General features: G+C 40.8%; 1 protein-coding gene across 3 annotated transcripts; it reads left to right on the top strand.

The window, feature by feature from the left end:
• The first annotated feature begins 15 nt into the window (after positions 1-15).
• Positions 16-21,513, top strand: cd109 (CD109 molecule). Of its 3 annotated transcripts, XM_042095167.1 has the most exons (34): positions 16-171; positions 386-566; positions 979-1,145; positions 1,320-1,348; positions 1,990-2,226; positions 2,680-2,805; positions 3,234-3,273; positions 3,493-3,574; positions 3,787-3,880; positions 4,048-4,192; positions 4,305-4,414; positions 4,547-4,819; positions 5,801-5,899; positions 6,113-6,175; positions 6,442-6,618; positions 7,001-7,153; positions 7,917-8,000; positions 8,138-8,204; positions 8,312-8,420; positions 9,345-9,462; positions 11,508-11,621; positions 11,829-12,047; positions 12,676-12,817; positions 13,925-14,101; positions 14,700-14,781; positions 16,237-16,465; positions 16,771-16,942; positions 17,315-17,505; positions 18,811-18,966; positions 19,081-19,146; positions 19,954-20,090; positions 20,288-20,444; positions 20,653-20,755; positions 20,998-21,513. In XM_042095167.1, the coding sequence occupies exons 2-34, from the start codon at positions 496-498 to the stop codon at positions 21,198-21,200; spliced, it is 4,392 nt and encodes a 1,463-aa protein (XP_041951101.1). In that variant the 5' UTR covers positions 16-171; positions 386-495; the 3' UTR covers positions 21,201-21,513. The 3 variants fall into 3 exon arrangements, with proteins under 3 accessions (XP_041951101.1, XP_041951102.1, XP_041951100.1); XM_042095168.1 differs by lacking the exon at positions 16-171 and having other exon boundaries at positions 292-566; positions 8,315-8,420; XM_042095166.1 differs by lacking the exon at positions 16-171 and having other exon boundaries at positions 293-566.
• The last annotated feature ends 1,006 nt before the right edge of the window (positions 21,514-22,519 follow it).

The raw sequence follows: 22,519 nt of genomic DNA, 5'->3' as shown, positions 1-22,519 counted from the left end.
AATAGCTCCATCTGTTGCAAAAACGTAGTATGACAATTCGTTGAAAGAATGCTTTGGTTTCAAGGTAAGTTTCTTTGCAAGTGTTTGAAGTGAACCCTGATTACCAACATTGTACTGGATTACGTTTAGGCCTACAACAATCTGCTTTGCAAATACACATGCAATGCCTATGTAGGCTATGTGACAAAATTGTTGTCTTTAATGATCTTGTTATTTCCAGATACTTAGGCCTACTACTATATCCATATATAACTATACTGTCTTTCAGATATTTAGGCTACTGCCACTGGGAAATGTAGCCAGTAATGGTGCTCACTGAAATTACCCTTTGGTTAAATGCATCCTTCCATAAGGTTAATTTGATATGCCTATTTTGCCTTGGAAGGCCTACCTCTGGGCAGGTATAGGTGGGGTCATCGTTAGTTGGTGTGAAAAGCATCCTGCCATGTCTTTGGTTACACATTCACAAAACAACATAGATGAGGGAAGCTGCAAATGGAGTGGCTTCAAGTATTTGGGCTATTTGGATTTTTCGTATGTTTTAGTGGAGCACAGACCACTCAAAGGTAGGCCTGTTCATCCTTTGTTTTTGTTTTATGTTTTACAATGCATTTCTGTTTGACTTAAAAAGAAGATATGTAGATTTTAGAGGGGGGTGTATTAAAATGGCAGTTACTCCTCCTATGCCTTCTTTATGACATTTTGTCAGACCACTGTGCAACTGTTTTTTCAATAGGTCACTTTAAACTGTATCCTTCCTGCAATGTTAAGCATAGATACACCATACCAATCCAATACAGTGCTGTAATAATAGCAATTGTGTAGTAATAGCAATTTCAGAAGTTAGTAATTTTGTAGCACTTCAATTTTAAAACCCTTCTTTATTGCATTGGGATTTTATTCCCAGATCCTCATAAGATGTGGATATTATTTCCAGAATTCTCTCAGTAATATTTATTTGTTATTTGTTTCCACTAGTCCCAGTTCTAGTCCATCGTACCTCATCACAGGACCTAGGGTGCTGCGCTATGGCATCCCAACTTCACTCTCCGTCACTGTCCTGAGAGACTCACCTGTCCGTGTGGTGTCTGAGATCATCAATCTAAACATGAGTATATCCAAGACAGAGACCATCATTCCCGGAGGTAAGCCTTTTTTTTATTATTACCATAGCACATGTTGTTTTCTCATTACTGCACTATTACAGGGTACCAAAATTGGTATTTTGATAGCCTAATGTACAAGGTATAGATATCCAGTCATATTCATATGTGTGAAATTGTGGAAGCTTTATAAATGTTATTTTATTTATTTGTAAGGTTCCACTGGGTTGCAAGAGTTACCTGCTGTAAGTAAACTTATGCTCTCAATCTTTTCCTCTCCTCAGTCCCATCTTGAAAGTCCTTAATCTGCCATAATCTCTTATTTAAAAGTATGTGCCTCTCGTGAGAAAATATCTGGCCAGAACCATTGTTGTCAGGATTAGGTCTTTTAGAAGTATTGTGTCATGGTTTATCATGGGTGGTTTTGTTTGTCTAAAGGTCAGAACTTTCATGATGCCCAGTGTCAATAAAAAACTGCAGAGTTTGGTTATCATCCCTTATGAAGGAAATGTCAAGGTTGATTTGGTGGCAGAATGATTTCACCTACTAATCCTTGGGCAGTGAATTGAAGCTTAGAGAGAGCTTTGTGGATTTGAGCAGCATGTCTTGCCATGATCTATTGTCACAACCCAAACAACAGCCAGCATATCAGTTAACATGAATGTGCCTCTGCATAATGCCCTCCTCCTTTAAAAAATAACTACACTGAAATGAGAAGAAAGGGACAAATTAGTTGCCCGACGAGAAATCACAGCAGCGCAATAAAATGTATGTAGACTAATTTGAGATTATTTTATTTACAATGTACATTTGCTTATTGACATGTTTTTTTTCTGTCTATAAATAGCATTTATTTAATAGGTATGATTGTGGTAATTTTCCATAGGTCCCTGAGAGTGATATGAGCTACTGGCATCCCTATGAACTGGTTATCAAGGGCTACGATGGAGGCAGTGTGGTATTTACCAACTCCACCTATCTAAGATTCATCCCCAGAAGCTCGTCCACCTTCATTCAGACGGACAAGCCCAATTACAAGCCTGGGCAGGTGGTGAAGATCCGGGCTGTGTCCATACATCCAGATGGCCAACCTTTTGAGAGCCAAGTAGACATGGTCATAAAGGTGTGTGTGTTTGTGTGTGTGTGTGTGTTTACAGAGAGAGAGAGTGAGAGAGATAAAGATATGATGATGGGCGTAACATACATACTGTAGACTAATAAGACTAATTTAGATAGATGCAAACATCTAGATTTGTCTTCTAGTTTGACACAGTTTCAGGTGAGAAAGTGAAGAATCATAGACAACTTAAATACAATGTATGCTTTTATTGGATTGTTGTCAGTTTGGACAGAAACAGTTTCAAAATGATGAATGTAAAAACTGCATGTGTGACTGCAAGCTTCCTGGTGTTATGTGAAATTAGCCAGGGGGGAAAGTGTGTATTGCTGTGCTTGTAGTCTACTGTGGTGGGAGACCGCATTGTGATGGGAGTCCGGTTCTGTGACAAACCCATGAATGGCTCAGAGGAGAGACTTCCTCCTAAAACCTGTTTGTTGTGTTGATCCTGGGGGCCAGGACCCGAGAGGGAACATGATACGGCAGTGGCTTTCTGTGGACAGCGTCTTGGGTATCATATCCAAAGAGTTTCAGCTCTCCCAGAACCCACCCCTTGGCATGTGGACAATCATGACAACAGTCAATGTGAGTACACCGTCAAGCGAGGCACTGTTATTTTCCACATGTAGGTTTTTTAAAAAGTAAACTTTTCCTAAAAACATTAAAAAAATAATGTTTTTTCTAAATAAAAGTGACGATTTCATACATTTTTAAAAGCTTTAGTCAGTCCAAAGAGGTTCAGCATGTGGATGCTGTTATCATAATGGCCTTTTTAATGCATCTCCTATTGTTAAGCTCAAAGGCCTAATTTTTTTGTTTTGTGTTGTTTTGCTAGCATGATCAAGACAAACCATCATGAAATTCTGAAATGAGTGTTACACAAAACACATGTTAAATAAATACTCCAGAACGACATAATTGCAAACGAATGGTTTTAAAGAATTCTTGTGTTTTGGATGTTTGGGTAAAGATTATGCCGACCTTCCTCAATCTCTCCATGTTTGTGTACACAGGAAGCCACAAAGGAGAAACACTTTCATGTAAATCACTACGGTAAGCTGACTATTTACAGCACAGAACGGTAAGAGATGAATCAGAAAACAGGCATACAGGCCGCATAAACAGAACAAACATTTATCACTTCTTTCAAAACAAAGTAAAACTGTAGTTTTCCTCAGTGGACATTTGTGTTAGGGTGTGGTTACCATACATGGCTCTATGTGTACTCTAGGTCATTCCAGCAGTGAACCATATGTGTGTGTTTTTGTGCAGTTCTACCTAATTTTGAGATAAAGGTAGAAGTTCCTGAGGTTATGCTGCAACATGAACCGTTCAGTGGAACAGTACATGCTCAGTAAGTAGTTTTACACATGCTTGCCCCCCCCCCACACACACACACACAAAGTTAAAGTTATTCCTTGTGGTTTGAGGTACAGTAGTCTTGAATTTTTTAGTTTTGTTTTTATAAACCAGAACTTAATTAAAAACATGTTGAGTTTCCTCTCCTCCTTCCTCTTCTTCTCTAGTGACATGGTGGTCTAAAATGTATTTTGTGTGGTTCTGCAGATATATGTATGGAAAACCAGTGTATGGGCACCTGAACATAACATACACACATTTTTTCCATGGCATTGACGTGGACTATCACAAGGAAAAAGAGGTACATTTGAAAGAACAAACAACTGTTGCCTTCTGTCATTTTTTGGCCTGTGGGAGATCACATTGTGTTTATGGTTAACACATTTGCCTTACAGTCTGAATGATTGATATGTCTGTATAATGAAGCCTAAACGGATTAGGGAAGTTTTATAATTTACCAACCCACAGATTGATGGTACAGCCGAGTTCACATTCTACATGCCGGACTACACAGAGTCTAAACGCTCAGCAGACTACATGTATCAGTACTATGAGGGCTATGGGGGAGACGAGTATGTTAACATCACAGTGTCTGTCACTGACTACACTACAGGTGACTCAATTATATTGGCTTAGTGGATGGCTTGGTCTTTCAGCATGTATCATTTGGGAACTCACTTTTGAGAACTATCTGAACACAAAATGTACCTTATGTCTTCTTCTAGGGCTGACATATCACAGGAACGTAGTTGTTACTTTGGTGAAATGCCAGTACAAACTTGCGTTTCACGGATACCCCAATATTATCAAACCGTCATTGAACTTCTCAGCTCAGGTCTGTAGATATTCCTCAATAGCAGGTGCTAAAGCTTTGAAGATTAATGAGCATGTTTTCATTTGAAGATGCAGTCAATCAGAAATGAAGATGTTTGGGGCTTTCAATGGACATCCACCTCATCTCCCGCAGGTGAAAGTGTCTACCTATGACCGCAGCCCCCTTAGTATGGAGGACCAGGGGAAGATGTTGCGGCTGTCCATCTCTCAGCAGAAGAGGAGCCCTTGGAGCTGGAGACAGGAAGATCTCGACATCCTGGTACCCCGGATGCATAACATGTCCATGGACTACCCGGGTCCATCCGAGGAGATTCCCGTCATAGAGATGAGTATTCCAGTTCCAGCTGATGGAATTGTACCCTTCCACGTCCGACTCTCGGACAAGGTCGCCACACTCAACATTGAGGTGAGGGAGAAGAGAACTTTCCCACTGAAACTGCCTACAGTAGGTTAAGGTTTCCAGTTTAGCCGTTACAGCCCTACTAATACAGTTTTTCTCAGTCGCTTTGGTGCTTTTCTCAGATCAGAATGAAAATTCTTATAACTATTAGTTCAACCTCCACAACATTTAGTCATTTGTGCACATCATAGTAGCAATTTCTCCTTCCTCTGAACAAATTGCAAATGCTTTTGAACATGTATCAGTTACTTTGTCATGTCAGTCAAAATGAACTATACTTATGGATGCTGAATAGTCGTTCTGAATAAAACTAATAGTCTTCATTTCATTGCTTGAGTCATTACATACAAAATTGGTGAATTAGTTATCAAATTCTGTCACAATGCTGTAGAATTGCAAAGAGCATATACAGTAAAACTGTGAAACGTACATATTCAGTGTCTTGTACTCACTTACTCTCCTAACTACAGCAATGTGTAACTTTACTGTAGTTTTCAAATGGCTGTACAAGTACTGTATAGTGCTGTCTTGAGCATTTTCAGGTAGTGTCACCGAGTTCTGATCTTTTTTTGCATGGGAAAACACTGACAGCATAAACTGTCGTAATGAAAACATGACAAAGCCATTTGACTATCTTGTTCATAAACGATGGTGTCAAGACTTCTCATTTTGATGACACTGGCAGTTTCATTGACATAAATACTTGCTTTTGAGGAGTGGACTATCCATTTTGAGCAAGTGACGTGCTTTTGCAGGTTATCCACTAGGTTTTGCAGTTTGCACTAATTGTTTTGAGAAATGCACTAACTGCTGTGCAAATGTCAATAGTGATGTGAGAAAAGCACCAAAGCGACTGAGAAAAACTGTAATATACTGTGTACCCAGGCTAAGCTAATGGAGTTCTACAGAAGAACCACATGCATGGCTTGTTTGGGTTTGTGCTGTCTCTCTCTCATATCCATCTACCCACCCTGTCTGTTTCCATAGGCTTGGTTTGAGGATGCCCACAAGGGACTTCAGCTGTATAACACCTACTCCTCACCAAGTCAGTCCTACATTCAACTACACAGACATGGTGACCCGAAGGTATTATTGGTTTTGGAGATAGATACAGTAGATAGATAGATAGATAGATAGATAGATAGATAGATACAGTAGATAGATAGATAGATAGATAGATAGATAGATAATGTAGGTAGGAAGATAAAAAGGTTTTATTTTTCATAATATTATATCTGAAATTTTATGATCTGTTTAATCATAATATTTCATGATTGTGAATTATATTCTTTCTTCCAGATAGGACATCTCTTACAGCTCACTGTCCTGAGCAGTTTTCCATTAAATGAGTTTCATTACCTGGTTAGTACAACCAACATTCTTTAATATATAATATATATCATATAATATATAATATAATATTATATATAATCAAGGCCATTCAAAGTGTTTGAATAGACATAGACGAGTCATTGAACGTTCTTGAATGTGTATATTGTGTTCTAAAATTCTACCATCTCTGGAACCCAACATCCCTGACATTGTCTGACAAACCCTCAGGGTTCAACCTCTGAAGACTGCTAGTGGAGATATAGCACTCATTTGTGGCGTATTCCCCCTGTCCTCAGGTAATAGGCCGAGGCCAACTGCTGTCAGCAGGAACGGAGAGCTCCAGTTCTTTCTCTCTGACCCCAGACGAATCCTGGGCCCCTGAGGCATGTGTGCTGGTGTATTGTATCAGGCCTGATGGAGAAATCATCAACGACGTGCTACGTGTTCCCGTCCACCAAGTCCTGAGAAACACGGTAATGTCCTCATTTGTGGGAGACTCTTGTGAACTGAAGCCTTGTGTGCTCTTTTTCTTCTAGCTGTCATCACCTCAGTTCCACTTCATGGATGTGGTTTGTGGATTTGGCTTTGTCAATACTAATGAGGAACACAGTAACTTAGCAAATGACAGATGCTAGGAAATTGCACAGAACAATCAAATCCAAATCCAAAGACAGTTTTCCCTTTGGGACGACATGTGTCACAATGGCAGTCATGATTGTGGCCATTACATAACCTAAACAAAATAAAAACAAAACTGTGGGGAGATGTAACCTTAATGTGCACATTTACTAAAGTAAACAGCTGTTTTAATGCATCCTCGGTGAGAGCTTGAATGTCCATTCTGTGCGACCGTAGGTGTCTCTGTCGTGGAGCCGAGACAGAGTGGAGCCCGGTGAAGAGGTCAGGCTGGGCGTGTCCGTGTCCGAGCCAGGATCGGTGGTGGGCATCCTGGTCGTGGACAAGGCCACACATCAGCCCGGGGATGACAATGACATCACACAGGACAAGGTGAGGAAGTCTCTCACCAAACAACTTAAATGTGCTTGATTACATTTTAAAAACAGGGAACAGCTCTATTGTCAGTCTTTCCAACTTGCTTCTTTAGCTAACTACTTTTTGCCCTATTGCAAAGATGAGAGATAAGACACAGGTGGTAGTATTGAGTTCCATTATGGTGTAAGTGTTGGTGAGAACAGTGAGAACAGGGCAGTGTGTGTATGTCTTTTATCGCATTCTCATTATTTACAGACAGCCCTTTACTATGTAACAAAAGTGAACAAAAACTCCCTTCAGTTGTTTAGGGCATGTGGGGCATGCATGACTCATTAGACTCATTTTCCTTTTTATCTGCCTACTGTTGTAATACTGAACAAAAAGACATAACTGGGCCTAGTCATATTTCTTTCTTTTCTTTTGATCTATAGTCATCCCCTAATCACTAATCCCAGTTAAAATGTTTATTTGTCAGTATTTGCAACTCTTTGCAACATTTTGAAGGATTTTTTATCCTCTTGTTTTCCAACTAGATTTATGTTGTATCGGTTTCAGTGCTTTTCCCCTGTGTGTAACCCAAGGACCAGCTCCCACCCAAGTATCATTTAGGTGTAAAAGAAAAGGCAGAGAAGACGCTGTTTTTCAGCAACCAAACAAGAGGGTTTTCATCTAGAACAAAATGGAGTCTTTTGTCAAGTCCTCTGTTTTCTCTCTACAAAGGTTGTTATATGAATGGATTTAGTTAAAGTGGGGACATTTTTTGTTGTTGTTTGTGTAGGTTCTGGAGGAACTGGCTCAGTACAACATGGGCGGAGGCTCCACGGATGTGAAGAAAATGGGAGATCCATACTCAGTCTTTACGGTAGAGTCTAGCTTCCCTGAGTAATCCATCTTATGTGTAGGCTATCACCTATCTGAGAAGTATTCAGTGGCCATTGTGTGGAGTTAAACAATGTGCATTTGGAATGCATTGTTCTGAGACTTTTGTGACTGTCCCAGGGTTCTAATCTCATGGTGCTCACTGACGCAAACTTAGACAGGAGGACCGACTGGAGGCCAGAGTTCCGTAAGTTTTTATAAGGGATACATCTGAATGGGCATTTCAGTTCTCATATCTTCACCATGATTTGGTATTTTTGGAAAAACAATTGCTGACCGACTTCTATCCAACAGCAGGGGAGATAGTGATGTACAATGAGGAGATGGACGTTCCGATGAATGACGATGTAGTGGTGCGGCAGAATTTCCCAGAGACGTGGCTTTGGTTGGACGCTGACCTTGGGTGAATAAAAGAAAACGCCAGACACACACTCACTCATAATCACTCATATCATACAGTATATCACATGTCAACGAGATGTTATAGCAGGTCAACATGACACAGCTAGTGTAAGCGACAAACTAGTGTAATTTCCCTCCTATTAACTGATGTTTATGCATGCAGGTGGGCTATACATGGGAATGCATTTCTTTTCTTCATTCTTATTTCTGATTAAAGCACGATCTGATTCTGATTTATTAGGCTACTGGACTCAGCGATTCATACACTGGGGCGGTCAATACACAGTTTTCTTAATTATTATTATTTGCATACAACACTGTTATGTGGTTTATATATAGCGTGGCAAATACACAGGAAATGACTCAAAGTCAAAAATGACTTGTGAGTTAAAGAGATTATTCCACAAATGTTCACAGCCATGCAGTTTGATTGGCTAATGGAATGGAGTTTTCTTGAATTAAAAAAAAAAGTGATTTTACACAAAATTCCATACTTGTTCTAACTGCATCGGAATGCCTGAATTGCATTAGATTAGACAGATTCAACACTGGCCTATGAATAAAACAATGAGAAATATTTCATATCAAGGGGCCTTTCGGCATTTGAAATGGGATTATATTGTGATTCAGGGGAAATCACATTTTCTTTCAATTCATTTGCATAAGGGTGTGCAGCAGCTGGAGGGGACATATTATGCAACATTGGGAGACAGCACACCATTAGATTCCTTGCCATTGTGACTATAAATGTGATTCAAAATGTGAATGTGCTGTTCACCTTTGGGTGGCGACACTTCCCTACCAGTACGCAATATACAACAGGGTAAAACGTATATCTGTATACAGCTTAGTAAATCAACACAATGGCTTTATTCAGGAAGTTAGTGTTTATTTTACTCAGTCTCTTCCACATGTTTTTCCTCAGTGGCTCCACGGGGAAAAAATTCTCTGTGACTGTGCCAGATAGCATCACATCCTGGGTGGCCACTGCTTTCGTCATGTCCGAGACGCTGGGCCTGGGGATCGTCAACTCCCCAGCAGAGGTAAAGTGCTAGTCTGTCCTCGCTCCTCCCATTAAATATCAATATTATTGCTCCTCCCATCAAATATCAATATCTAACTGTGCTCATTTACATAAATTAAATGGAACTTTCACAGGTCTGACCATACTTGAAACTGTCGTAGATTGCAGTAGCATAGCCTTGCTTTCTTATAAAATAGATAGGTAACACTCTATAATAAGGTGCCATGATAAATAGCAAACTAGTAATTACCTAACCCTTTGTTAATATTTGTTAATTGTTACTAACATATCTATTTGGCACAAGTTAATAGTTTTTTCACCATTAATTAAATATTAATTGTTTGCATAAAATCTGTATGTTAATGTTTTAGCAACTCTATTGACTAATATTGTATTAATATGTGTTAATAATTAACTAAATGTTTTTTTGGCACTAATTAACAGTTATTTCTTACATCATTTAAATGTTAAATGTTTATTTACAAACTATATGTTAATAGAAAAGTTAATGACTTATTATTATTTAACTAATTGTTATTAAACTGTGCTTCTGCCTATCCCAATATGAACCACTCCCCATAGGACCCTTACAATAGATAGGTAGATACTTTATTGATCCCCAAGGGGAAATTCAAGAAAAAAACACGGAGCTACCTTGACATGCTGCCACTCTTGTCGGCGCCGGAAGCGCTTGCAATTAAGTTGGTTAAGCTTAATTAATATATTAGTAGTATATAGCTATAAGTGTGGGGCCCCTTATAATAAAGTTGGTTAAGCTTAATTAATATATTAGTAGTATATAGCTATCAGTGTGGGGCCCCTTATAATAAAGTTGGTTAAGCCTAATTCATATATTAGTAATATATAACTATCAGTATGGGGGACCCTTATAATAAAGTTGGTTAAGCTTTATTAATATATTAGTAATATATAACTATTAGTCAGACGGTGAAGGGACTGAGACCAAAACTGGCTTATCACATTTATTCCTTTAGGAAAAGTAAAAACAAAACATGCCTTCAGGCACTGGCATACATAAAACAGCCTCTGCACAAGCAAAATAAAAATAAGTAGGTGAATGGGCTATATTAGGCTACATGCATAATTCCTATAGGTGCACAGAACGACAGTTTATTAAATAGGCTATGCCGAGACTAAACACTCACAGACGTAGACCATACGGAGGTAATGCATAAACATAATGCTAAACTAAATGTACATTAATTTCCTGCTAGACTGAATTGCACTAACTAATTGAACCGACAGGTGTCATAATACCAGTTTTGGCCATGAGAGGCGGTTTGCGAACAACATAACCGCCAGCCAAACTGCAATACATGAATAACTTGCACGGCTTGTGGGTGTACTTGATCCAAAGAGAATACACCTGTCGGGCTGTGGCTAGTAATTTAGCATGCTAATTCAGGTTGATATCTGTTCAGCACTATACCTTGTCATTTTTTTAATGATCGCCCTTATTTCTTCTCATTCTTTTGATGCATGTAGCTCTTTTTTTTTTTTTTGATATTTTTACCTCAATTCTTACACATGGCACCTTTAACTTTTATATTAGCATATAGTTTGTAAATAAACATTTAACATTTAAATGATGTAAGAAATAACTGTTAATTAGTGCCAAAAAGACATTTAGTTAACTATTAACAAATATTAATACAAAATTAGTTAATAGATTTGTTAAAACATTAACATACAGATTTTATGCAAACAACTAATATTTAATTAATGATGAAAAAACTATTAACTTGTGCCAAATAGATATTTTAGTAACAATTAACAAATATTAACAAAGGGTTATGTAATTACTAGTTTGCTATTTATTATGGCACCTTATTATGGAGTGTTATCAACAGAGGCCATGATTTAATCTGTGTTGACATTTATAATAAACTCTCAAACTAAAGTCTCAAAGTCTCAAACTAAGTATTGGCGAATTTTTAGTAACTCTTAAATTCATTTAGTAATCACAATCACTATTTTTCATAAACTATCCTCTTTTGCTTAAATGTAAGAATGTTTGTTTTGTTTTTTTGACCATGTCCACAGCTCACAGTGTTCCAGGACTTCTTCCTGGCCCTGAACCTCCCAGCGTACATCATAAGAGGGGAACTGCTGGTCCTGGAGGTCAACCTCTTCAACTACTTAGACGAGGACCTAGAAGTGAGTCCTCTGGCCTTGTCTGTGTCCAAATCGCTGTGTCCTGTGGGAATGTGGCCCCTCATATCGAAAATATGCTGTCTTTAATGTTCATTATTGTCTCTCTGTCTCTGTGTCTGTCTGTCTTCTCTCTCTCTTTCTCTCTCTCTCTCTTTCTCTCTCTCTCTCTCTCTCTCTCTCTCTCTCTCTCTCTCTCTCTCTCTCTCTTAGGTCATGGTGATAGTTGCAGAGAGCGCGTCCTTTGAGTTTGTCTTTCCGGACACTGATGGGGTCTCTATGGCCTCCACACGCACAGTGTCTGTGTGGAGTCAGAATGGCACCTCTGTGCTTTTCCCCATCAGACCCACAGTGTTGGGGGAGATGCCCATCTCAGTCAAGGCCATCTCCTCCTACAACTCAGATGCTGTGCACAAGACCGTTCTTGTCAAGGTAGAATATGAACTTCTGAAAGTGTTAGAGTTAAACATCAGATTCTGCTTTCTCTCACTCTGCTGAAGTTTTCAGTGTCACTTTTAAATCTTAGCATTACTCTGGAATGCTACGAAATGCTATTTTCAGATTTTTTTTTTATTGTGAATAGTTTTGGATAGGGTGTAAAAAATACATTACTGCAATGATAAAGCAACTTTCCCCACTTTCTAAAAAAGAGAATTTAAACTAGCATAGGGAGCTGTACTAACACAGTCAATTCAGGATCAGACGGGCTGATGTAAAAGAATCAGTTAAGAAATGAATGCCAAATAGCAACATTTATCATCATTATTCAATCATTGTTGAAAGAAACAAACTTAGTTTATTTTGCCTTTGTTTAGCTATTGAGCATTGTGCTTTTGTCATTGTGCTCATCACCCCATTATTTAACCGATTAATTCTGCATCTCCCAGTGTGTGTATCTAGTAAGTTTTATACATGATTAGGAGAGTATGATTTCCGGCCTGCTCTGCCCTTGTCAACAGAGAGCGGTGTTTGAGAAAGCAGCGCCTCCTGAGAGTCCTCATTTGACATTTGAATTATGGGTGTTGTGTTTCACTTGTTTATTTATTTATTTACTCTACAGCCTGAAGGAATCGAGCAGTCGTTTACACAGACTTTGTTCTTGGATCTGCCTCCGACACAGTCTACCATTTCCAGGGAGATCTCTTTCACCTTCCCCCCAGATGTGGTGCTCGGCAGCGAGAGCGCTCGAGTGACTGCAGTCGGTACGTCTGCTCATCTGTCTGAAACCCCCTCCTCTTCCTCCTCCAGCACCCCCTTCCGTCTCTACAACCCCTCCCTGCAACAGCATGCATGTCACACCGCTTGCGGTTAATGAAACACAGGATTTCCCAAACTGCCTGGCTTAGAACCACATCAGCGTCTGATTAGCTTTCAATCACTCCAGAGAAGTGTTTTTTTTTTCTTTCTTTCTTTTCTCTTTCTTTCTTTCTTTCTTTCTTTCTTTCTTTCTTTCTTTCTTTCTTTCTTTCTTAACCTCCAAATATGAGACTTTACAGCATCTGTAGGAAAGACTTTCATACTCAAGGCCTAGGCCACAAACACATTGAATCAAACATTTAGATCTAGTTGGGGGAAAAAAAATGTGGAGAGAAAAAAATGACATTGCAAAGGCTGAGAAATGGAGTGTTTTTGCATGTTTACCAGCTGTGTGATTGCTGTTAGCCATGTGACAGTAAATGGCACGGATCTCTGACACGCTATGCTACTCAGCTTCGCATTCCCTTCACGCTTGTTTGTGATTGTTGTTCTCACAGCGGTAAACAGGCCGGCTGTTGTTTAGGTGGCCGGCCATGTAAATGCAACACTATTGAGATATTGAGCTTATTTGCTTGTGTATGTCACCTTGTGTGCTCTGCGGACGTGGAGGGTGGCGTGATTTATCAGGCAAGGGGTGATTTGGCCTTGTTCTGATTGCTGGCTTCTTGTAGCCTCCTCTTTCCTGTTTGAGTCTCTTGTGGTCTGTAAGGTTGCATCTTTTAAACATCAATCACAGACCTCACACAAGTCCACATGTGCGGTTCTACTAAATAAAACATGATCATCTTAGCTCCAAACAATAGATTCTATTAGCAAAAAGCTTTACAAAGGAAATGATATGATACTGGAAATGATATCTGGAAATGTTAATGTTTCATTCAAACATTAAGTAAGGAATGCATTAATGGTCAGAACCTCTTGAAGGCTTCAGTTTAGAGCCAGAAGTAGTGTGTCCTTGTGTCGCTCTGCTTTTATGTTTTTTAGCGTTGAACCACATTCAATTATTTTAACCAGTCCTCTTCTCTTATGTTTGTTTTTGTGTGGGTTGAAAGGTGACATCCTCGGACCATCCATCACTGGCCTAGAGTCTCTCATTCAGATGCCTTATGGCTGTGGTGAACAGAACATGATAAACTTCGCTCCAAACATTTACATCCTGCAGTACTTGGCTAACACTGGACAGGACGACTCAAAAACCAGAGAGCGAGCCATTTCATTCATGATGCAAGGTGCAGAGTTTTTCCTCCAGTATCGAAACCTGTCGTTTCACTCTATTTGGATTTGTAGGCATGTATGTAGCGTGTATGATAGACCACAAAACCCAATACCCATGCTTGCTTTTTAAAACAGAATATCGAGGTGATGGTCATCACAGTTGCATTAAAGGGTAAATTTTACTGAGGGCAGAAAATGGGTCAGAAAACACACAGGTTTGATCAAGGTGAAACAAACTCCCAGGGAGATGATGTGCCAAAGCCAAAATATTGTACCAAACGCTATCTCCTAAAAATGTGGTAAAATTGTAAAGAATGCTACTTAAAAATCACGATCTGGAAACAATACCGGACATACACAGACCTCTACCATCCCACTGGACAAATACAATGGCCTTTTGTGTGTACATGAGCCCACAGTGCCCATGTAAAATCAAATTACTAACACCAGCAGGTTAAAGTTTAACATTCAGAAAATCCAGACTCATTTTGTTATCTTACTATCTATCTATCCATCTATGAAACACTTTGTGGGCCCTTTGCTCTTCCAAGTATAGGGTTCAGGATTCAGCCCTTAAATAAATGTGATTTGTTTTTTTTTTTACCTATGTAGGTTATGAACGTGAGCTCTCCTATCAAAGAATGGATGGATCCTTCAGTGCTTTTGGTGACAGTGACCAGTCAGGGAGCACATGGTATGTCCTTCTCTACGTGCCGTATGTACCTCTACGTGCCGTATGTACCTCTACGTGCCGTATGTACCTCTATGCATCTGACCAAATAGCCCACGCTGTGCAGATTCACACATGTAAAGACATCTAAGACAAATAGCTGAATTAAAGCCCTGGCTCTCATATACTGACTTAGAAACTGTAATCCATGCTTTTGTTACATCTAGGCTGGACTATTGTAACTCTCTGTATTTAGGTCTGAACCAATCTACCCTTGCTAGACTTCAATTAGTCCAAAATGCAGCAGCTAAGCTTCTTACTGGAACAAAGAAACATATGCACATAAGTCCGGTGCTGGCCCAGCTCCATTGGTTACCTGTCAAATACAGAATTCATTTTAAAGTTTTACTTTTTGAACTAAATAGAATGGCACCACAGTATATCTGTGACCTTTTAAGTCCCTAGTCAAGTCAAGTCAAGTCAAGTCAAGTCAAGTTTATTTATATAGCACATTTCATACACAGAGGTCATTCAATGTGCTTTACATAAACAAAACCAAACAATAATAACAAATAAAAGCATAGAAGGGCAATATAGTCAAAGAATAGTTAAAAGGTAAAGATCATAATAAAACGAAAACATAAAACACAAGGTAAAATCATTTAAAAATAAAGAATAATTAGTAAGCAAAAACAAAGGCAAAAGTAGTAAAAAAAGTAATAAAAGACAAAGTAGAATAATTATCAAGGCAGATTCAGAATTTGTAACTCGGCACAGTTAGCAGAAAGCATCTGAGAACAGTTTGGTCTTAAGTCTAGATTTAAAACTGGCTACAGTTGGGGCCCTACTGTCCTTCTAGGCCACTGAGGTCTTCCTCACAACATCTTCTATCAGTCCCAAATGCAACCCTAAAAACTAAAGGTGATAGGGCTTTTTCTGTTGCTGCCCCTAGACTCTGGAATAATTTCCCTATAGAAATTAAGCCCTGTCCCACCATCTAGATCAAATTTAAAGACCCATCTATTTTCTTTGGCCTATAATGTCCATTAATTTCTCCCCTTGTTTTTTGTTTGTTTGTTTTTATCTTCTATTACTTTTCTGCATTATATTAACTGGCATCTTTAACTTTACTGTACATCTTTCTCTAGGCCTATAGTAGTAGTAGTTTCAGTAACCATATGTTCTTTTCTCTACAATCATAATCTGTTTATTATTATTATTATTATTATTATTATTATTATTATTATTATTATTATTACTACTACTATTATTATTATTTTGTATTTTCATTTTTTTATTTTTTATTTTGTCATTTATATGTTTTGTTTTTATTACTGTATTTATTTTATTTCTGAGCACCTTGGGCCAATTACATTGCGTTTAAGTGTGCTATATAAATAAATATGACTTGACTTGATATGTACTTTAATTTGAAGCCATCAGAATCACGACTTACAAAATCAAATCCTTTGTGTTCAGGTTATCGGCGTTTGTGCTGAGATGTTTCCTGCAGGCCCGATCATTCATTCCCATTGATCCGCGGGTGTTGGACAGGACCGCCATGTGGCTTACGGCCCAGCAGGACCCCAGTGGGCAGTTCAGCGAGACTGGCCGTGTGATCCACACAGAGTTGCAGGGAGGCCTGGACGGCCCAGTGTCCCTCACAGCCTACGCGCTCATGGCCCTGTTGGAGGATGACACTTACAAGGTGGGGGAGTCATCGCCTGAGGGGAATGTGATTTGTGGGGGCGTTCATTCTTACGGGGATAGTCACACTCTTACACACTATGTTGGTCAATGCGGTTTGCGGGGACCTGGAGACCTACAGGCCCAGAGTCATTCTCTGACAATGTGTGAAGGCATGTGATTTCTTGGGACTTTTGAGACTTCCGCTGTCCGCACCCGTATCTTGACACCGTGTCGGGGAACGTGATTTGTGGGGACACCTTTCCGCCCCGCTGTTTTCTGACACGTGATTCACGAGGACACATTACTTTTTATGTTCCCTCACAGAACATGTATACGAGCCAGGTGTCCATGGCGCAGAGTTTTCTAGAGTCCAGGGTGTCCCATGGGGTGTCCAGCGACTACAGCCTGTGTCTGGTGACGTACGCTCTGTCCCTGACCAACAGTGGGAGCGCGCGGGCGGCTTTGGATGAGCTGATGGAGAGAGCGGTGGAGACGGGTGGGTCACGGCAGGAGACTGATCCCCAGGCACCTACACCCACACGCCTGCAGTCTGCTCATACACTGGACATGGTTGATCTTTTAGTTCAGCGGACAAAACAGTAGAAACGCATATACCACATGCCACATATATTAATGAGGAAAAACAGTTTGAGCAAAATTGTTTGTGGCTTTTGTGTGTTTTTCCAGAGGTTTACGAAAACACGCTCGACCCATAAATTTCCGAATGAGGCCTCCATGCCTGTCGGTTTAAAAAAAGAAAATAGATGTGATGTGTTTCTGCTTGCACAGCTGTTCTCCTCAGCTGCAGAATTGTCTGAGCATGTGTGTGTGTGTGTGTGTGTGTGTGTGTGTGGGTGAATGAGTGCAGACGGGGTGCCGATGTGGAGCAAACCGGATGCTGGGCTTGCGGAGTCCTGGCAGCCACGCTCATCGGACATCGAGATGGCCGCCTACGTGCTGCTCTCTCTGCGGAGGCTGGGCCTGCTGGTGGAGGGCATACCGCTCATGAAGTGGCTCAGCCAGCAGAGGAATCACCTGGGGGGCTACGGCTCCACACAGGTCAGTCTCACACACACGACCTGGTTTTCACTCAGGCCATTACCTGCCAGGTTCATGCTGTGCCTCCAGTGGCCCTATGTATCCAGCTCATGTCTGGATATATTGATTTGTTTCAAACTGTTTTTTTGATGCCAAATCTTCTGTCAAAAGAGTGATGTTTAGTATTCTGTACAAAAGCAGGTTCAATTGAAAATTACTTTCTATCCAGCTCATGTCTGGATATATTGATTGGTTTCAAACTGTTTTTTTGATGCCAAATCTTCTGTCAAAAGAGTGATGTTTAGTATTCTGTACAAAAGCAGGTTCAATTGAAAATGACTTTTGAGAAGAGATATGTTAGATTCTTTAGACAATCGCCACAAAATGATGTCACGGTTTGTACATATTACAACAAAGGGCTGTCTCTATTAAGTCTTCCCAAACGCTTCACCACATTTTTATCTATGACCTTTGACCTATCCATATGTGCTTCTCAAAGTCCTTGGCCTAGGCAGCACCTGCTCTCTGTCAAAAGCACGGTGTGCAATGACTGCTATTAAAAGTAAGATGCAATATAGGCACAGGCACAGCATGGATTGAAAGCTCTCGGACCGTGCCATGAATCTTACAAGATCGAGGAAATACTATCAGGCTTATGAAACATGGGGAGTTGTTGTTGATTTTCCAGCAGCCCACTGACTCATGCACTCACTTCTTCCATGGAGTAGAAAAGAAGAGTGAGTGTGTGTGTGTGTGTGTAGAGAGAGAGGGGGGGAGAGGGAGAGAGAGAGAGATGAGGGGGGGAGAGGGAGAGAGAGAGAGATGGGGGGGAGAGGGAGAGAGAGAGAGAGAGATGAGGGGGAAAGATGAGGGGGAATGATTAGACGGAGGGAGCAGCTGCTCTCCTCAGTGTCATGAGAGGGAGGCGGCTGGCCTGGCCTTAAAGGGGAACGCCGGGGGGTTCAAAGCAACCAGCTTGGATGCCGCTAAAGGCTTCGCACGAGCTGCGGGTCCTAATGGCTAGCATTCGAGTGCAATCTGGGTCCAGGACTGGAGACCCATATAACAGCACCTGCTTTCAGCGCTTACATGATACCTTGAACGTGAACGACCCGTGGATGCGCACACCTGCGCATGCACACCTGCGCTCAGACAAAACTGTGGATTGGTTGCAGGTGAGGTCAAAAGTCTAAAAGTTCAAAATGTATATAAGAGTATATAAGCACAGGTGTGCCTTTTTGACCTGCTTTAAGCTGTTGTGCCTAGATTCGGTCAGTAATTCTGTGTCATTTGCGTCATAAAACGCCCGTGTTGCTCTCCCTGCAGGATACTATTATCGCTCTGCAGGCCCTGGCGGAGTACGCTGTTTTCAGTGGATCGGAACTCATCGATCTCAACGTAGAGGTTCAGACAGATTCCCTAAACACAGTGGCTACATTCAACATTGATGGGACTAATTATGGGCTCTACCAGACGCAAGAGGTTCTCCTTGTCGCTGTTTATTAAATTCCCAATTTTACATTTTCTATTTACTCGTGCAGTGAAATGAGCTGGAACCCTTGATAATGACATGGTTCTGTTATGTTTTAATTCTAGATCGAGGCGGAGACAGACATACAACTGCAGGTCACAGCGGAGGGAAAGGGCTTTGCTCTCTTTCAGGTATCCGTTTTTTACTGGCAGAGAGCATGATAATCTCCAGGCCCCAGAGCTTACACAGTATCTAAGTCATCAATGTGATGTGAGCACCTCATATGGTTTTGATGCTTTTTATGGGCCGTGATACGTACTTTTTTTTTTGACCATAAGATACGTACTTGATGCTCTGGAGAGCTCCCCACTGGTGGGAGATTACGGTGTCTGCTTCAAAAACTGGCCCTCGCAAGCACTATATTAGCAGCTGGAGTTCTCCCTGCAAAGAGCCTTTTTGCCAGTGCCTGGGAGACTCCAATTAGTAAGGTACTGCATTTGAAAGCAGCAGTTCCACAGCTGTGTGTGATAATCTTCTCCCTCTTAAGTCATTTCTGCTTACTTGTTCTATTAAAAAGCTTGTGCTTTTTTGTGCGGAGGATAACTGGGGTAAAGGCTGCGGGGGTTAAAGAGTGGCGCTGGTTCCTTTTTCCATCCGATGGCTCATTATTGGGAACCAACCAGCTGTCAGCCCTGTGTGACCGAGCTGTTTCCACTCACAGGTGTTTCCCTCCCACAAGCCGAGAAACCCCCACGACCCCACCCCACCCTTAGTATGACTTAACGTCCTTAACCCACTTTTTTTTTTTGGTTCTTTTCTTTTTTTGTTCAAACAGTCATCAATCACAGATAAATATTTGAAAACGAGTCTGACCTGCTCAATCATTTCATTGTTTTGGTGTTTGTGCGGCTCAGCTGGCTTTGATAAAGTTTTACAGTCCCGAGCAGGCCTTTGTTGTCATGAGCTGGCCATCCTGACTCTCTGGCTCTGCCTGACAGATGACCGTGTTCTACAACGTGGAGAGCGCCGGCTTCTCTCGGAGGAGGCGAGGAGCAGACATGCACGAGGCCTTCTCCTTGTATATAGACACCTTCGACATGGGCACTAAATATGTCCATCTTTTAATTTGTGTGAGGTAAAGTACCTAGTGACTGTGTTGTAATACAGCACAATACAATGCAATGAAATGCAATAGAAAATCCTTTGTGAAGTTTAATTATTTTACCACTTTTCTTCTGCATGGAAGCTCCATGATCTAGACATTCACCACTGAGACCTATTGCTTCAGTTGAATGCTTCACATCTCTGTTTGCCTGACCTGTCTTCCACTAGCCTGTATGAGGGTCTGGGGCTGAACCGGACGGGTATGGCCATCCTGGAGGTGGGGCTTCTGAGTGGCTTTGTGCTGGCACAGGATAGCCTCCAGACGGATCACCTCGTTCGGAAAGTAGAGACCCAACCGGGAAAAGTCATCCTTTACCTCGACTCTGTGAGTTCTGCCACATATTGCGTCAACACCACTGTTGAATCAGTGCGTATTGTAAGCTAGCAGAATTTTGCTTGTGGATGTACAATGATAATGTTGTTAGTTCTGATACCGAGTTCTGTTTTGAATGTCATTTATTTAAACATGAATACGAGGTAGAGGGCGAATATGAATTCTTTCTCAAACGTTCATTAAAAATTAATCTTTTCAGATTTCCACAGAGGAATTGTGCATTAACTTCCCCATATTGCTTGAGCACAAGGTGGCTAAAGTCCAAGATGCAGTTGTGGTCGTCTACGATTACTACGAGCCCCGTAGGTTGCCATTTTATTCTCAGTTTCCACAGGCATAGTTATGCATAACCTTTTTTACTATTCCTACGTATAGTCCTCTAATGGTTATTAGTGCTGCTTAATAGCTAATCCTAATTCTTACATATAGTAATACCACACCTCTGTCTATAAGAGGAAAGTAGACTTTGAAACAGGACCTCGTCTATTAATTCATTTCTTCTCTTTTTCTCTCTCTCTCTTTTGTTTCCTTTTTCTTTTTGTAGGACGGAAGACGGTGAGGATGTACAACTCCTGGATGAGGACGGACATGTCCGCCTGTATGTTCTGTGGGGGGGACTGTAGTGAGTGTGGAGGGTCTCACAATGACTATGACGACTACTATGTGTCGGCCTCCCCGTCTATGCACTGCCTGCGTGATGTCCACCTTCTCTCTGTGGCACTTCTTCTTCTGTCTCGTGTCTGGTAGTAAAGACCTGTTGTATACATGCATATTTAGGACCTTTTTTTGTTTTTAAAAAGAACAAAGAGTCTCATTTCAAACAGGGCCAAAAGGGGCAGCAAGCATAGCTAGGGATGTTCATAGTTTAATCAAATGGCTCATGCCATCTGGATACATTGTTGTACCATGTGAGTTTTAGTCACTTTTAATGCACTGTAATTATTTGTATTATTCAGTTGTTACCTTACGTAGAAACGTATAATGTCTTATCCTGATTATAAGCCATAGTATGGGTAGGCTGAACTGAAATTAAACAAATATGCTTTTGTGTCTTCCCTCTACAAAACTCTCCAGATTCTTTTTTTCCACATAAAAATAAAAGGAAGACAGATAGACAGACAAACAGACAGCAGGGAGATGTTGAACGGCTTTTAGCGCTCTCTGTAAATCACAGCGCGTAAGCAGGTATGCTGCTCTGGTTCTGCTGAAGAGCGCCAACAAATCGGTCCCACAATCAAAGGGATTGAGATGTGAGTAGGAAAGAGAGGGAGAGCTGTCCGACTTCAAAGCAACTCCAGTGTGATGGAGTGCCTCAGGAGCCACAGAGTTGGAGCAGATATCTTGATCTTTTCCTCTCTTGATCAGGAAATGCAGACACTCATATTTCTTTGATTCCCATTAAGATGCTTGTCCTTTTGATGGAAATGGTAACAGCCCCAATGTAGAGATAATATATCAGTACATTCAACAACAACTTGATTTACTCTGCACAAGTCACCTACTTTTTCATTAATTTTGATGTCTAGATGTAATCAAGGTGGTGGTCATATTACCTTTTGAGATGGTTGGAGAATGTGACGCTCAATATCACTTGAATGAAGTATGAATGAAGAATGAATTGATAATGAAGTCTCCTGTAGGGCCTGGATGCTTGACATTGTGTGACTAAGGCCAGACTGAACCAATAAGCAGCCGAGTCATGTACTTTCATTTCCTCTCATTCAGTGTAGAGCATAGCTTACTTGTGCTGAGTAAAGGCGACCTATTGAATATTACATCACCACCCATGTATTCCTATGATATTACATTCTTGTTGAAGTGCAAAGCATATGCTTACTGTAAATTCCATTTACCCTATGCTTTGATCCAGAGCACCGTTACACACTGAAGGTGCACTTTAAACAAAGACCTACAGTAGGTTCTCTGAGAACCAAACGCATGGCCTCGGCGTTGTAAATGTCAAGCTCCTCAAATTTGAGCCCTAGGAACTCCTCACCTTGTCGGATCTGCTCCACTCACCTCGCCTCCTGGTTCCATGAGGGAAGCCTGGCTATGCTTAATGGGCC

The sequence above is a fragment of the Alosa sapidissima genome, chromosome 6, assembly GCF_018492685.1.
Source record: "Alosa sapidissima isolate fAloSap1 chromosome 6, fAloSap1.pri, whole genome shotgun sequence".
In the NCBI taxonomy this organism is placed as follows: Eukaryota; Metazoa; Chordata; class Actinopteri; order Clupeiformes; family Clupeidae; genus Alosa; species Alosa sapidissima.
The sequence above is the reverse complement of the archived record's forward strand: the minus strand, read 5'-3'. Positions and strand labels throughout refer to the sequence as shown.